We start from the raw sequence: 15,499 nt of genomic DNA, 5'->3' as shown, positions 1-15,499 counted from the left end.
TCCCTTGACCCATGCTACATCCTGGATGAAGTAGTTATCACAAGATACAGTGAGCAGTCAGTGTCTGACATGAAATCACCAAGGATACACAAAAAGATAATCGTGATTCTCGTCATTGTTCCTGACAGTAGAGAACAGGAAAATCTATAGTGTCACATCTGTGTGTACCTACTGAGTGACAGTGGAAGGCCTAACACCAAGCACCACCATCACAGTAAGAGGATTATGTCACTCATCATTGTGCCATACACCCTCAATGTGTCAAGTGTAATGGGGAGCACCCTACCAATGAATGTGCCTTGACCTCTGCATACAGAAGCCCATCTGCACCCACTTTCTTTTCTCTCTCTCTCTTTTTTTTTAGTCCTCAGTCTTCTGACTGGCTTCATATGGCCCTCCACGAATTTCTTTCCTATGCCAATCTCTTCATCTCAGAGTAGCACTTGCAACCTATGTCCTCAATTATTTGCTGGATGTATTCCAATATCTGTCTTCCTCTACAGCTTTTGCCCTCTACAGCTCCCTCTAGTACCATGGAAGTCATTCCCTGATGTCTTAACAGATTTCCTATCACCTTGTCCCTTCTCCTTGTCAATGTTTTCCACATATTCCTTTCCGCTCCGATTCTGTGCAGAAGCTCCTCATTCCTTACCTTATCAGTCCATCTAATTTTTGACAATTGTCTATAGCACCACATTTCAAATGCTTCAATTCTCTTCTGTTCCAGTTTTCCCACAGTCCACATTTCACTACCATACAATGCTGTGCTCCAAACATACATTCTCAGAAATTTCTCTCTCTAACAAATAAATGTCATGTGACTGGGGCCACCCGTCAGGTAGGCCACACCTCAAATGCTTCAATTCTCTTCTGTTCCAGTTTTCCCACTGTCCATGTTCACTACCATACATTGCTGTGCTCCAAACATACATTCTCAGAAATTTCTCTCTCTAATAAATAAATGTCGTGTGACTAGGGCCACCCATTGGGTAGACCATTCGCCGGGTGCAAGTCTTTCGATTTGATGCCACTTCAGCGACTTGCATGTCGACTATCTCTAATTAAGGCCTTTGTTGGATACTAGTAGACTTCTCTTGGCCAGGAATGCCATTTTTTGCCAGTGCTAGTCTGCTTTTGATTCTTCCTTGCTCTGTCCATCATTGCTGCCTAGGTAGCAGAATTCCTTAACTTCATCTACTTTATTACCATAAATCCTTGTGTTACGTTTCTCACTGTTCTCATTTGTGCTACTTCTCTTTACTTTCAGCTTTCTTCGAGTTACTCTCAATCCATATTCTGTACTCATTAGACTGTTCATTCCATTCAGCAGATCATGTAATTCTTCTTCACTTTCACTCAGGATAGCAACATCATCAGCAAATTGTATTACTGATGTCCTTTGGCCTTGAATTTTAATTCCACTCCTGAGCGCTTCTTGTATTCCCATAATTTCTTCTTCACTGTACATATTGAACAGGAGAGGCAAAAACTACGTCCCTGTCTCACAACCTTTTAATCCAACTTCATTCTTGGTCGTCTACTCTTATTATTCCCTCTTGGCTCTTGCACACATTGTATATTACACATCTCTCCTTATAGTTTATCCCTATTTTTCTCAGAATTTTGAACATCTGGCACCATTTGACATTGTCAAATGTTTTTTCCAGGTCAACAAATGCTGTGAACATGTCTTGATTTTTTTTAGTATTCCTTTCATTATCAGCTGCAATGTCAGAATTGCCTTTCTGGCACCTTTACCTTTCCTGAAGCTGAACTCATCATTATCTAATGTATTGTTAATTCTCTTTTCCATTCTTCTGTATATTATTCTTGTCAGCAACTTGGATGCATAAGCTCTTAAGCTGTTATACTGATTGCTCAAGAGTTATTTCTTTTAATAAGCAACACAAAGCTCATGAACTATCATGAGGTCAGTCTAGTGCTGCTGATGCCTTCTGCAGTGCCCCACTCAGAGAGTGGTTGTGCAACTGGGAATGCACATTGAACGCAACAAAACATGACGTGCACTTTCCAAGTGTAGATGCAGACCACTGCTCAATGCTCAAACCAGTGCCAATGGTGCACCATGCTATCGCAACCCGCATCAAGAGCACTAATTAACTAATACAGCATCCAGGCAGTGCTGGCTCATCTCAAAAATGAATATTAAACCAGGCATCAATGTCAGAGTACCCAACTGGTGCTACTACTGGTCTGGTCATCCTAAAGTCAGTGGGGGAACTACAGTTTACATTTGTTCCATGTTATGCCATGGTCTTCTACATCTGTCAGCACTCATGACTGTTGAAGCAACTGCATTTGCTTTTGACACTGCACAGGGTTGCATTGCATCACCTTTAAAACCGTATTCCAACTGCTGAGAACACCACTGGATACTGGAGACTTCAAGCCATTGCTGTCCCTTGCAAGGAAGTCTTTCCGGGAATGTGATTTCAACGTGAAGCACGCCACTGGGATTCCAGGATCAGCAGTACCAGTGGCAGTTAGTACTGGATGCCATCAAGAATCATGACATGGTGATGCAGGGGCTGTGCCAACCTACCATTTATCCCAGCTAAGGACAACCTAATATAATTGACAATGGAATCTTCAAACTAGTACTGCATCACATACACTCCTGGAAATTGAAATAAGAACACCGTGAATTCATTGTCCCAGGAAGGGGAAACTTTATTGACACATTCCTGGGGTCAGATACATCACATGATCACACTGACAGAACCACAGGCACATAGACACAGGCAACAGAGCATGCACAATGTCGGCACTAGTACAGTGTATATCCACCTTTCGCAGCAATGCAGGCTGCTATTCTCCCATGGAGACGATCGTAGAGATGCTGGATGTAGTCCTGTGGAACGGCTTGCCATGCCATTTCCACCTGGCGCCTCAGTTGGACCAGCGTTCGTGCTGGACGTGCAGACCGCATGAGACGACGCTTCATCCAGTCCCAAACATGCTCAATGGGGGACAGATCCGGAGATCTTGCTGGCCAGGGTAGTTGACTTACACCTTCTAGAGCACGTTGGGTGGCACGGGATACATGCGGACGTGCATTGTCCTGTTGGAACAGCAAGTTCCCTTGCCGGTCTAGGAATGGTAGAACGATGGGTTCGATGACGGTTTGGATGTACCGTGCACTATTCAGTGTCCCCTCGACGATCACCAGTGGTGTACGGCCAGTGTAGGAGATCGCTCCCCACACCATGATGCCGGGTGTTGGTCCTGTGTGCCTCGGTCGTATGCAGTCCTGATTGTGGCGCTCACCTGGACGGCGCCAAACACGCATACGACCATCATTGGCACCAAGGCAGAAGCGACTCTCATCGCTGAAGACGACACGTCTCCATTCGTCCCTCCATTCACGCCTGTCGCGACACCACTGGAGGCGGGCTGCACGATGTTGGGGCGTGAGCGGAAGACGGCCTAACGGTGTGCGGGACCGTAGCCCAGCTTCATGGAGACGGTTGCGAATGGTCCTCGCCGATACCCCAGGAGCAACAGTGTCCCTAATTTGCTGGGAAGTGGCGGTGCGGTCCCCTATGGCACTGCGTAGGATCCTACGGTCTTGGCGTGCATCCGTGCGTCGCTGCGGTCCGGTCCCAGGTCGACGGGCACGTGCACCTTCCGCCGACCACTGGCGACAACATCGATGTACTGTGGAGACCTCACGCCCCACGTGTTGAGCAATTCGGTGGTACGTCCACCCGGCCTCCCGCATGCCCACTATACGCCCTCGCTCAAAGTCCGTCAACTGCACATACGGTTCACGTCCACGCTGTCGCGGCATGCTACCAGTGTTAAAGACTGCGATGGAGCTCCGTATGCCCGGCAAACTGGCTGACACTGACGGCGGCGGTGCACAAATGCTGCGCAGCTAGCGCCATTCGACGGCCAACACCGCGGTTCCTGGTGTGTCCGCTGTGCCGTGCGTGTGATCATTGCTTGTACAGCCCTCTCGCAGTGTCCGGAGCAAGTATGGTGGGTCTGACACACCGGTGTCAATGTGTTCTTTTTTCCATTTCCAGGAGTGTATATGCAAGGGTAGACAGTGTGATATCTTCCAACCATGTACCTTGTTCTGTCTAGAAGTTGACCTAACCTGGACTCCAAAACATGGGATTCCTCCAAGAAGACAGACTGGGACAGTTACACGGTGCAGCTGGCAGCTGAATTACCACAAGTACCCAATCCAGGCGATGTAGAATCAAGAAAGCTCTATACTTGGATGCCACTTGGAATGCCACACATAGATCAACTTTGTGTCTGTCACTTTCAAAGCACCTAATAGAGGGCATTGCAGAAAGGAACAGAGTATGACATAATTATCAGCACAGCCAGAATTCTGCAACAAAAAGGCTTTTAAATAGCATGCAGTGAGATGCCAAAAAAAGAACTAGAAGAGCATTGTAACTAAGCAAAGGTAGACAGGATTACTGCACTATGCATCAATGATGGAACTGCTTGGCAAGGTACCAAACATTTTGTGTGGTAAACTCTCCACATGCTACCTCTTCAAGTGGGCAATGAAGTGATCATTGAACTGAACGTGAAAGCAGAAGGTCTAGCTGATGTATGCAGTGACACATTTACGTTCATTGATAATCTTTGGGTGACAACTAGATCGCCGTAGTCAACAACTGTCTCCCACCCTTCCTTGCTGCCAAAGAGGAAGAAGACAACATTGGATCAATCACAGCCAATGAGGTCCACCAGCAACTCAACTTTCTCAATACACAGAAGTCAAGGGAAGCTGACGTCATCAACACAACATGTTGAAGCAGATGCTGCAACTAAACACATATCTGGAATCTTCAGCTCTGTCAAAGAGACTGGAATTTACCCAAAAGCCTGGAAGCATGCAGAGATAGTTGCCATTCCAAAGCCTCGTGAGGCTGCATGAGCTCCCAAAAGCTACAGACCCATCAGCTTGCTGCCAGCACTATTGAAAGTTTCCAAGAGGGCCTACCTGTATTGCCTGCTCCAACATACTGAAGATGAAGACATTCCTCTTGATGTCCAGTATGCTTTTCATCGTGGACATTCCACCACTCACCAACTCCTTCGTCTGGTTGAAGAGGCCATGGAAGCAACAGACCACTCACAGTACTTTGGAGACCTCCTGCTGAATGTCCTATAAACAGTTGACTCTGTATAGCATGAGGGTTTTCTGTACAAGCTCTTGCTGGGGCTCCCAACATCATATGTGCAGCTGATACACAGCAGCCTCCAAGACCACACATTACATGCATGAGCTGGGTCTATTATCTCCATGTAATATTAAATCCGGGCTGGCATCACCTAAGACTCCATGCTTGGGCCGTCTGTCTATCCTATATACGTACAGTGGACCTACCATGGACTACATGAGTACAATTAGTGCTGTATGTTTATGATGCAGTGCTATATAAAATAGTGGCAGCATACATCTGGTGCATTGGCAGCTTCAAATGATTGTCGACAACCTAAACAGTTGTCCAACAACATGGTGACCAGAAATGTGGTGAACTGTGACAGCTTAACAGTGACAAGGTTCACCCTCACACAGAATCCAAGGCACTTAGCTCAAATACAATTTCAAAAGAAACGTGCATCTACTGGTGGCAGAGGAAAGAAGACCCAACAGTCTCTAAAGGCACTAACAGAAGTCAGGGAAAGAAGAAGACAACCACACATCAACTGAAGGCAAAGCACTTCATGCTCTTACTTCACACAACACAGGGCAAGGGAGTCCTGTCTGTTTGGGGAGTGGTGGTGATAAGTTGCTGGTAGAGGAGTTGTAACAGCAGAGTGAGTCACTCAGGAGAGCTCAGTGACTTCAAATGTGGACTAGTCATTGAATGTCACCTGAGCAAAAAATCCATCATGGACATTTCAGCCCTTCTAAAGCTGCCCACATCGACTGTTGTTGGATGTGGTTTTGAAGTGGAAATGTGAAGAACAAACACAACTAAACCAAGACCAGACAGAACTCATGTACTGATGGACAGGGACCATCAAGCATTGGGAGGATGATTGTAAAAAGTTGCATGAAATCTGTGGAATGAATCACTCATGAGTTCCGAAGTGCTACCAGTGATCAAGCAAGGACAGTGACTGTTCGTAGAGAATTAAAAAGATTGGTGTACATTGGTCAAGCAGCTCCTCATAAGAAACATATTTCTGTAGTCATTGCTAAGCAACGTTTGAGGTGTGAAGAGCAATGCTGCTGGACAATGGTTGACTGGAAATGAGTGATTTGGAGTGATTAATCATGCTGTACCCTGTGACAGCCCCAATGGAAGGGCTTGAGTTTGACGAATGCTAGGAGAACATGACCTATCATGTTAGTGCCAACAGTAAATATGGAGGAGATGGTGTTACTGTATGGGGGGTTTTCAAGGATAGGATGTAGTACGCTTATTTCGCTTAAGAAAATGCTAAACTCAGAAGAATATGAACAAATTTTACAGCATTATGTACTGCTACAGTAAAGGAATAGTTTGGATATGATGACTGTTTGTATCAGCACGACAATCACCCTGTCATAAAGCAGCATCTGTGAGGCAATGGTTTGTGGACAATAACAACCCTGAAAAGGACTGGCCTGCCCAGAATCCTAATGTAAAGCCCTGGGCCCTTAGGGATGAATAATTAGAACATTGTTTTCATTCCAGGTCCCAGTGTCCAACATCAGTATCTTAACAGTCAATGGGACACCTTTGGGGTGAGTTAGAACATTGTTTCCATTCCAGACCCCAATGTCCAATGTCACTATCTTATCTGAGTTCAGCTCTTGAGGAAGAATGGGCTGCCATTCCTCCACAGACATTCAGACAGCTCACTGAAAATGTCTCGAGCAGAGTTCAAGCTGTCATCAAAGCGAAGGATGGACATGCCCCATATTAATGTCCATCAATAGCTGTCTAGATACTTTTGATCAGATAGTGTATTTTGCTGGGCCATAATGTGTCCTTTGAAAAGTAATTCTCCTGGATTAGTCAATCCTGGCCTTTTTCATTGTTTCTTATGTCGAGTCATATTTTTGGTTTCTTAACACTATGTTTCCTATATTTTTCAGTTTAGAATTTGGGAATGTTCATGTCTTCTATTTCTTTTTTTAATCTACTCCTATAGTTTACAGATATGTTTCTTCTGTGATAATCATGACTGACAAGGTTTGTTTTTGGCGGCCTCAAAATGCTAGATGGAACGTGAGTGGCGTCGAAGAGAGCTAGAGGCTGTCCGCAAGAAAGCACAGACAGATGAGGAGCTTAAGAAGGCACTTGCTGAGCAAGTCAAAGAGAGACAGCGCATTCAAGCACTGGAGATTGCAAGGGAAAAGCAGGAATTTGAGAAAGTGCAGAAGATACAGGAGCAGCTCGCAGAAAAGGAAAGACAGGAGCAACTGAAGAGATTACAGGTAAGAACATAAGTTCTGTAGGATTGTAGGATTGCCTTAGATACTGGTAAAAAATACAGGCACACTATGCCAAGAAAGTACCATAAAAAAAAAAAAGAGAGAGAGAGAGAGAGAGAGAGAGAGAGAGAGAGAGAGAGAGAGAGGCATTCAGAGAATGTATGTTTCTTCTTGCAGGCAGTTATAATTGTGATTTTGAGCTCAGTATACTCCAAGTGATCTTGTAGTGGGAGAGAGTTATCACTGTGAATGTGGCCTGTGATATATGTCTTTTAACACATACATAAGATTCCTGGAAGGGAGGCTTACATCCATTACTCATGTCTGTAACAATGTTCATTGTAAACAAAATCTGATTTGGAGAACGCCCACAACTGTGAATCATGAGAACTGAATGAAAAATCTGTTGCAGTTGTAGCTAACATTCTCTTTTTCTTTCACGGATAGTTTTGGAGGCCTTACAGCTGCATAATCAGGTGCCTTCCAATAAATTGTTAAGTCATGAGCCTGCCCACCATACAGTTCATCGAGTGGCACCTGATAATGATGGAGCTGTAAAGCCTCCGAAACTACACCGGGGAGGGGGAGTACATTAGCTACAACTAAAGTGATTTTTAATTTAGTTATAATGTTCCTTGTGCCATAAACAAATACATTTATGGTTAAAACCCCAAAATAAAATACTGTACCATATTACTGCCAGATCTGAAATGAGAAAAGTTTGTAAGTTGAATATCGCTATTTCTAGTTTATTTTTCAAACAAAAGTTTAAAGTTATTAACCTGTTGAAGTAACACACACTCAAAATTGCACTTCTTTCTCCAATTTAATTATTGGACATACAATTTTAGCTGTTATTTCAGATTAGCTGACATAAAGATAAATGTCCTAAATAAATAGGTAGCAGTCAAAAAATTCTCTTGTAACCATTCAAATCAATCCAAACAAAATATATTACATGCATGGGCCACAAGGAAATCCCAGATAATTCCAAGAACACCCAAATCTCCTTAATAATGTGCAGTACAAATCTCATAATCAGAATAGTAAATCTTTACAAAAGTAAAATCTTTATGTAACAGTCACTGCCATTCTAACTACATGCATATCCCTATGTCTACCATACCATCTAAATCTACAGCTATACTCTGCAAACCACTGTTGAGTGCATGGTAGAGGGTATGTCCCACTGTACCAGTTATTAGGGCTTCTTCCAGTTCCATTCACATATTCAGCATGGGAAGAATGATTGTTTGAATGCCTCTGTGTGTGCAGTAATTATTCTAATCTTATCCTCAAGATCCCTATGTGAGTGACACATAGGAGGTTGTAATATACCGGTATTCTTAGAGTCATCATTTAAAGCCAGCTCTTGAAAATTTGTTTTGATAGACTTTCTTGGGATAGTTAATGTCTGTTTTCAAGAATCTTCCCATTCAGTTCCTTCAGTATCTCTGTGACTCACCACAGATCAAACAAACCTGTGACCATTCATGCTGCCCTTCTCTGTACATGTTCAGTATTCCCTGTTGGTCCAATTTGGTACAGGTCCCACACATTTGAGCAGTATTCTAGAACTGGTCACACTGGTCATTTATTGGCAATCTCCTTTGTAGACCAATTGCACTTCCCCAGTATTCTGCTAATAAACCAAAGTCTATGACCTGCTTTAGCCACGACTGAACCTATGTGATAATTCCATTTAATATCGCTACCAAGTGTTACACTCCAGTATTTGTATGAGTTGGGCGATTCCAACAGTGACTCATTTATATTATAGTCAAAGGATACTACATTTTTTCATTGTGTGAAGTGCACAATACTACATTTTTGAACATTTATAGGAAGTTGCCAATTTTTGCACCACTTGGAAACCTTATCGAGACCTGACTGAATATTTATGCAGTTTATTTCAGACAGTACTTCATTATAGATAACTGTATCATCTGCAAAAAGTCTGAGGTTACTATAAATGTTAGTCGCAAGGTCATTAATATACAACGTGAACAGCAAGGGTCCCAACAAACTTACCTGGGGCACACCTGAACTTACGTCTGCATCTGACGATGAGTGTCTACACGGGGTAACATGCTGCATCCTCCCTAACAAAAAGCCCCCAATCCAGTCACAAATTCCACTTGATATGTCATATGATTGTACTTTTGACAATATGTGTAGATGTGGTACTGAGTTAAATGCTTGTTGGAAATCTATCTGCCTGCCTTGATCCAAAACTTTCAATGCGTCATGCGGGAAAAGTGCCAGTTGGGTTTCACAAGGTCATTGGTTTCAGAATCCATGCTGGTTGGCATTGAGGAGGTCATTCTGTTCGAGGTACCTCATTATGTTTGAGCTCAGAATATGTTCTAAGATTCTACAACAAATCGATGTCAAGGATATTGGGAAGCAGTTTTGTCAATCACTTCTACTACCATTCCTGTAGAAGGGTGTAATGTGCTTTTTCCAAGAACTGGGTACGGTTTTTCCAAGAACTGGGCACGGTTTTTTGTCTGAGGAATCTACAATAGATTATAGTTAGAAGAGGGGCTAGCTCATCCGAGAATTCAGGATAGAATCTGACAGGTATTCCATCAGGCCTTGGAGCATTATTCAATTCTAATGATTTTGGAGCATTGTTGAATTTTAATTATTTCAGCTGTTTCTCAGCACCACTGACCCTAATACTTATTTCATTTATCTTTCTGGTGGTACGAGGATTAAATTAGGGCAATTCTCTTGGGTTTTCTCTTGTAAAGGAACATTTGAAAATGGAATTGAGCCTTTAGCTTTGCTATCCTCAATTTCTGTTCCTGTCTCATTCACTAGGGCTGGACACTAACTTTGATGTCACTAACATCCTTTACATATGGGGTTTTGTGAAATATCATTTGACAATATTCTATTATGCTAGAAGGCATCACGCATTGCTCTCTTGACAGCCAATCAGAACCTCTCCATCTATAGCCCTATGCTTTGTTCTACACCTATTATGCAGTAATCGCTGTTTCTTTAGAAATTTCTTTACAGTGACAATGAGCCACGGAGATTTCCTCCCGTTATGAACTGTTCTACTGGGTACATATCTATCTTGTGCATAGTCAAATATTCTTTAAATTTCAGGGGCTGTTCAGCAATGTGTACTCATATTTATGAAATGTATTATTTTACTTCCACATTGAGAAAATGTCTAATGAAAAAAGGATTTCATTAATTTAAGCACTAACTGGTGCTATTGATATTGATTTTTGAACTATCAAATGAGAAGTATAGTAAGTGTTGCTAAGACTGCATTCGTGGCATTGACAATGATCACCAGATGCAGTCACCAGAGGTCGCCTGATTACATTGGCCAATAATTTGGTTACGGTGCATCTGATCCCCTTCATCAGTTTTTGGCGGAATCGACAAGGTTAGGCTAGCTTAGAATTATTCTGTGAAAGGGACTAGAATCTATTTTAACCTCATTAAGCAGGATGGATGCTTGAAGATGAGTGCATCATTGTGGCTTTTACTACTAAAGTGATACCAAATGAGTGTGAAGGAGCTAATCCAGTGGTTGTCAGATTTTTTTGGTGAAGAGCTAATACTGACATCATGGGACAACACTTCAGGCTTTGTAGATACCAATCTCATTATTAATTGGTAACCTATATAAATTGGTGTGTTATGGGCTACCAACAGACTAGCTATGGTAAGAGCACTAAAAGGTGGCCGGTGGCCACCAGATACTGATCATAAAAAGTCAAGACATTTGGAGCAGTTCCTATTGACTGTTCCCTGTTTAGGATTGCTGCCATCCTCACTGACCCAAAAGCTATGACACTGAAATTGCCTGGCAAAATGTTGTGTTGCCCATGTTGTAGCAGTTCTGCCTGCTTTATTTATTCCTTTGTTGCCCTTGGTGTCAATGTACTACATTGCTACACTGGTTGAAAAATGGGGTTTGTAATTTGGACACTGACTGCGGTAAATAATGTAGCTGACAGATGGACTGTCGCGTTTCACAGATGTTTACTTTTACTTTTCTCGTCCGCTACAGTACACGAAAAAATGAGACAAAATATCCTACTTAAGTGCACTTACTTTGACTTCTAACTTAAGTCTAAAAAAAGTTTAACACTAATGGCAAATGATATTAATTATATCATAAATAAATACATTACATAGTTCTCATAACATTAAAATAATTAGCACTAAAACTGACTATAGTATGAAAGGTGGTGACTAGAAAAAAATTTTAAAATCAAGTGCACATTACACTACCAAAACATTACTCTAAGTCATAACTGTCTGAAACTGGTTAAACTTGAAAGATCTGGGTCTCTTTTCCATTTGCAAAATATAAAAAACTCAATATGTGCAGTAGCATAGATTTACTAATTATTACATTATAGAAAAAGAATAGAGTCACCATCACATAACTTGATTACTATTCACATCAAGATCAAGGGTATGGAAGTTGTATCAAATCATTGCCCCACTTCGCTACTCCACTCTGAGCTCTACTCTCATTCAATCGGAAAATTAAATTCTCACAAAACCACAAAATTTTATCAAATAGTTGACCTGTCAGAATATTCACATCAGTCTAGCACCACCGTTATCAGTTAATCAGCAAAATTACTTTTCGTTATCCCAGAATTACCAATTTATGCTCATAGTAGAATTTTTCAGATAACCTATAGATCGGATGATGCACCATCATATGACTTGTAAATATTGCTCTTTCTGTTAATCTCTCATTTCAGCTGCAGTGTCATGAATTGCACAATATAAACAGTACTCAATGTTGCCTAGTTCAAAATTAGATCATCAATACAGTTACACAACATTTGTTTATATGCAGTCATATTTTTCATTAATAATGTCTGTCAGTTCCATTATTTTACTTACATTTCTTATCTTGGTAACTAGTGGAGTGCTTCCTCAAAAAATATACCTACTGCAGAGACAGGCTCCTTAACCATTAAGACCCTAACATTATTCATTATTTTATTATTTCATTATTGCTTCATTATCTAATAAATAAACACCTTCTCTGCTTATCTAATGCAAAACGGACTCTACTGAAAAACACTCCACAGTAGCCGATCCGTATGCTAAGGCAAACTTAATTCTCATTACTGATCAGATAAAATCATCACTTAGACAAACTATTATTTCACTTTATTCTAGCCTGAAGGGAGATATACATACAAGTCTTGCTAATACATTCCACCCACATTACTCCAGGCAACTATGTTTAAAAGTTGTAATTCCTTAATGTTAGAAAAGGCTGTACCATGACACACAACTATAGCAACTATAGGTAGATAGTTATCTCCATATACTGATTGCACTGAACACAAACATTTCTATTATACCCCAATTAATATTAATACCTAGTATTTAAAATGGTTTATACTGCATATTGCTGCTGCACCCATGAGCTGATTACTTCAGGTGTTAATTACCCTCCACATATGTTGACAGCTTTCATTTCCAGTTTACCTTACCTCTTTGTTCGACAGAAATTCTTTGATCATGGTACCAACTAACTTTTTTCCGTCCTCCTATGACTCCATTACTTATAAGTAACACAACATAATATAAATAGATATATAGATAACACTAAAGAAAACTTTTCTAACATATTTCTATTCTAAAGTATGCTACTGCACAAAATTACATGACAGTCGAAGACAGAATGTTTGTTATTCACTTATAAAATACGGGTAGGATAGGAGAAGAGTTTGACGGCCTCAGGAAACATGAAAAATGAGACAGACAGCTGGGGTAAGCATTATTGCCACATTATGAATCCAACACAGAATGCTGAACCCCTTACTTGCTAATTGCACAAGAAATTAGTCCCAAATTTACATCAATGCTGAGATTTTGAATTACCAACAAATTGCATTCCAACAGCTGACCTGCCAATTTTACAGTTAATGGTACCTCTTGTTTCACAGTCTTTGATATCTTATCAGTAGCATCAATAATTTTTATTCCAGAAACATGCATCACTACTATACCCTCTTTGTTCTTAATAGATTCAAAAAATGCATGTGAAATGCCATTCAAATCACTACTATTGTCCAATACACACTTAACATGTATACCTTGTACACTTGCTGTTGTTACAGGGTGCCACACTTCCTTTTTACTTATCATGTGATCTTGTTCATACAACAAATCCTCATTAATCTTTTCCCAGTCAAATGACAGATAGCATGGTTCTCTTCCTCATTATCATTCTCAAACACCAACTCTTCACTAGGCCTAATATTATCCTCCTTTATTCTTTCTTTAAGTAACATATTGCCCTCATTATCATTTACAAATTCAAATACCCCATTCTCATCACTAATGGATTCGTCATTGCTATCATCATTACAACTACTGTCAGAGTCAGACCCACTGTAACTTTCTCTACGCTTTAGATTTTGTACCACTTCCATGTTTTTCCCCATTTTAGTCAATTTTGAATCTACATTTTCACTTAATTTTTCCAGTTTTTCCCCTACCACTACTGCACACTTGGCTACTACCTCAGTTTCTAAATCATTTTTAATCTTATCGATTTGGTTCTCAAGTTTAACCCTATTTTCAGCACATTGTTTCTGGGAAACCTCCACCTTCATACTATTGTCTTCACAAAGTCTCTCTCTCTTCCACACATTTATTACTCATTGTTAATTTCTCGTTAGTCTTATCAGCATCCAACATCTTATTTAATTCTAACAGATTAAAGCTGACTACCTGAATCTCCTTTTTAATTTCTTTCTTCAGTTCATCCTTTAAGCTAACCATGTCAGTTCTAATGCTATCAGTTTTCTTTTCCACCCTACATATGAGGGGCATTTGAAAAGTCCGTGCAAAATAAAAACTACTTACGTGTTTGTGGCAAACCTTTTTTATTTTTCGACTTAGTCTCCTTTTAGACCTATACACTTCATCCACTGATGTTCTAATTTGTTGATCCCTTCCAAATGATAGGAATTGTCCAAGTTTGTAAAATAGCCATTAGTTGCTGCAATCACTTCCTCATTTGAATAAAATCTTTGTCCTGCCAGCCATTTCTACAAATTGGGGAACAAATAATAGTCCAAGGGAGCCAAGTCTGGAGAATAGGGGGGATGTGAAACGAGTTGGAATCCTATTTCCATTAATTTTGCGACCACAACTGCTGGTGCATTGTCGTGATGGAAAAGGACTTTTTTGCGGTTCAATCGCAGGCATTTTTCTTGCAGCTCGATTTTCAAATAGTCCAATAGCAATGAATAATATGGACCTGTAATAGTTTTACCCTTTTCCAGATAGTCAATGAGGATTATCCCTTGCGAATTCCAAATGACAGCCGCCATAACCTTTCCGACCAAAGGAATGGTCTTCGCCTTTTTTGGTGCAGATTCTCCCTTGGTAACCCATTGTTTAGATCGTTGTTTGGTCTCAGGGCAATAGTAATATATCCATGTTTCATCCACAGTGATGAAACGGCACTTAAATTCCTGCGGATTCTTCTACAACTCTACATGTACATCCATACTCTGCAAGCCACCAGATGGTGTGTGGCAGAGGGTACTCCTGATGGTGTGTGGCAGAGGGTACTTTGAGTACATCTACCAGTTCTCCCTTCTATTCCATCTCATATTGTTCGTGGAAAGAAAGATTGTCGGTATGCCTCTGTGTGGGCTCTAAATTCTCTGATTTTATCCTCATGGTCTCTTCGTGAAATATACGTAGGAGGGAGCAATATACTGCTTGACTCCTCAGTGATGGTATGTTCTCGAAACTTCTACAAAAGCCCATACTGAGCTACTGAGCATCTCTCTTGCAGAGTCTTCCACTGGAGTTTATCTATTATCTCTGTAATGCTTTTGCGATTACTAAATGATCCTGTAACGAAGCACGCTGCTCTCCGTTAGATCTTCTCTATCTCTTCTATCAACCCTATCTGGTTCTTCCTGAATAGCTGCAAACCATCCATGCAACACTTCACACGAGTCTGTTTTTGGTGAAGCGTGAGCAATCATGGAACGCATCTTGCAGATAGCTTTCTCATGTCCAAATGCTTATGAAAAATATTATGTACCCATT

At 41.0% G+C, this 15,499-nt stretch overlaps 1 protein-coding gene across 1 annotated transcript in view; it reads left to right on the top strand.

Annotated features, from left to right (window-relative positions):
- Nucleotides 1-15,499, top strand: part of LOC124606440 (cilia- and flagella-associated protein 45-like) — a 146,626-nt gene that overhangs the window by 118,973 nt on the left and 12,154 nt on the right. Inside the window, exon 8 of the mRNA XM_047138421.1 lies at nt 7,208-7,423. Within this exon, the coding sequence (XP_046994377.1) occupies nt 7,208-7,423 (216 nt within the window). The remainder of the gene's footprint in view (nt 1-7,207; nt 7,424-15,499) is intronic.

This window comes from Schistocerca americana, chromosome 3, assembly GCF_021461395.2.
Source record: "Schistocerca americana isolate TAMUIC-IGC-003095 chromosome 3, iqSchAmer2.1, whole genome shotgun sequence".
Lineage (NCBI taxonomy): Eukaryota > Metazoa > Arthropoda > Insecta > Orthoptera > Acrididae > Schistocerca > Schistocerca americana.
Note: the sequence above shows the minus strand (reverse complement) of the source record. Positions and strands in the feature narration are given on the sequence as shown.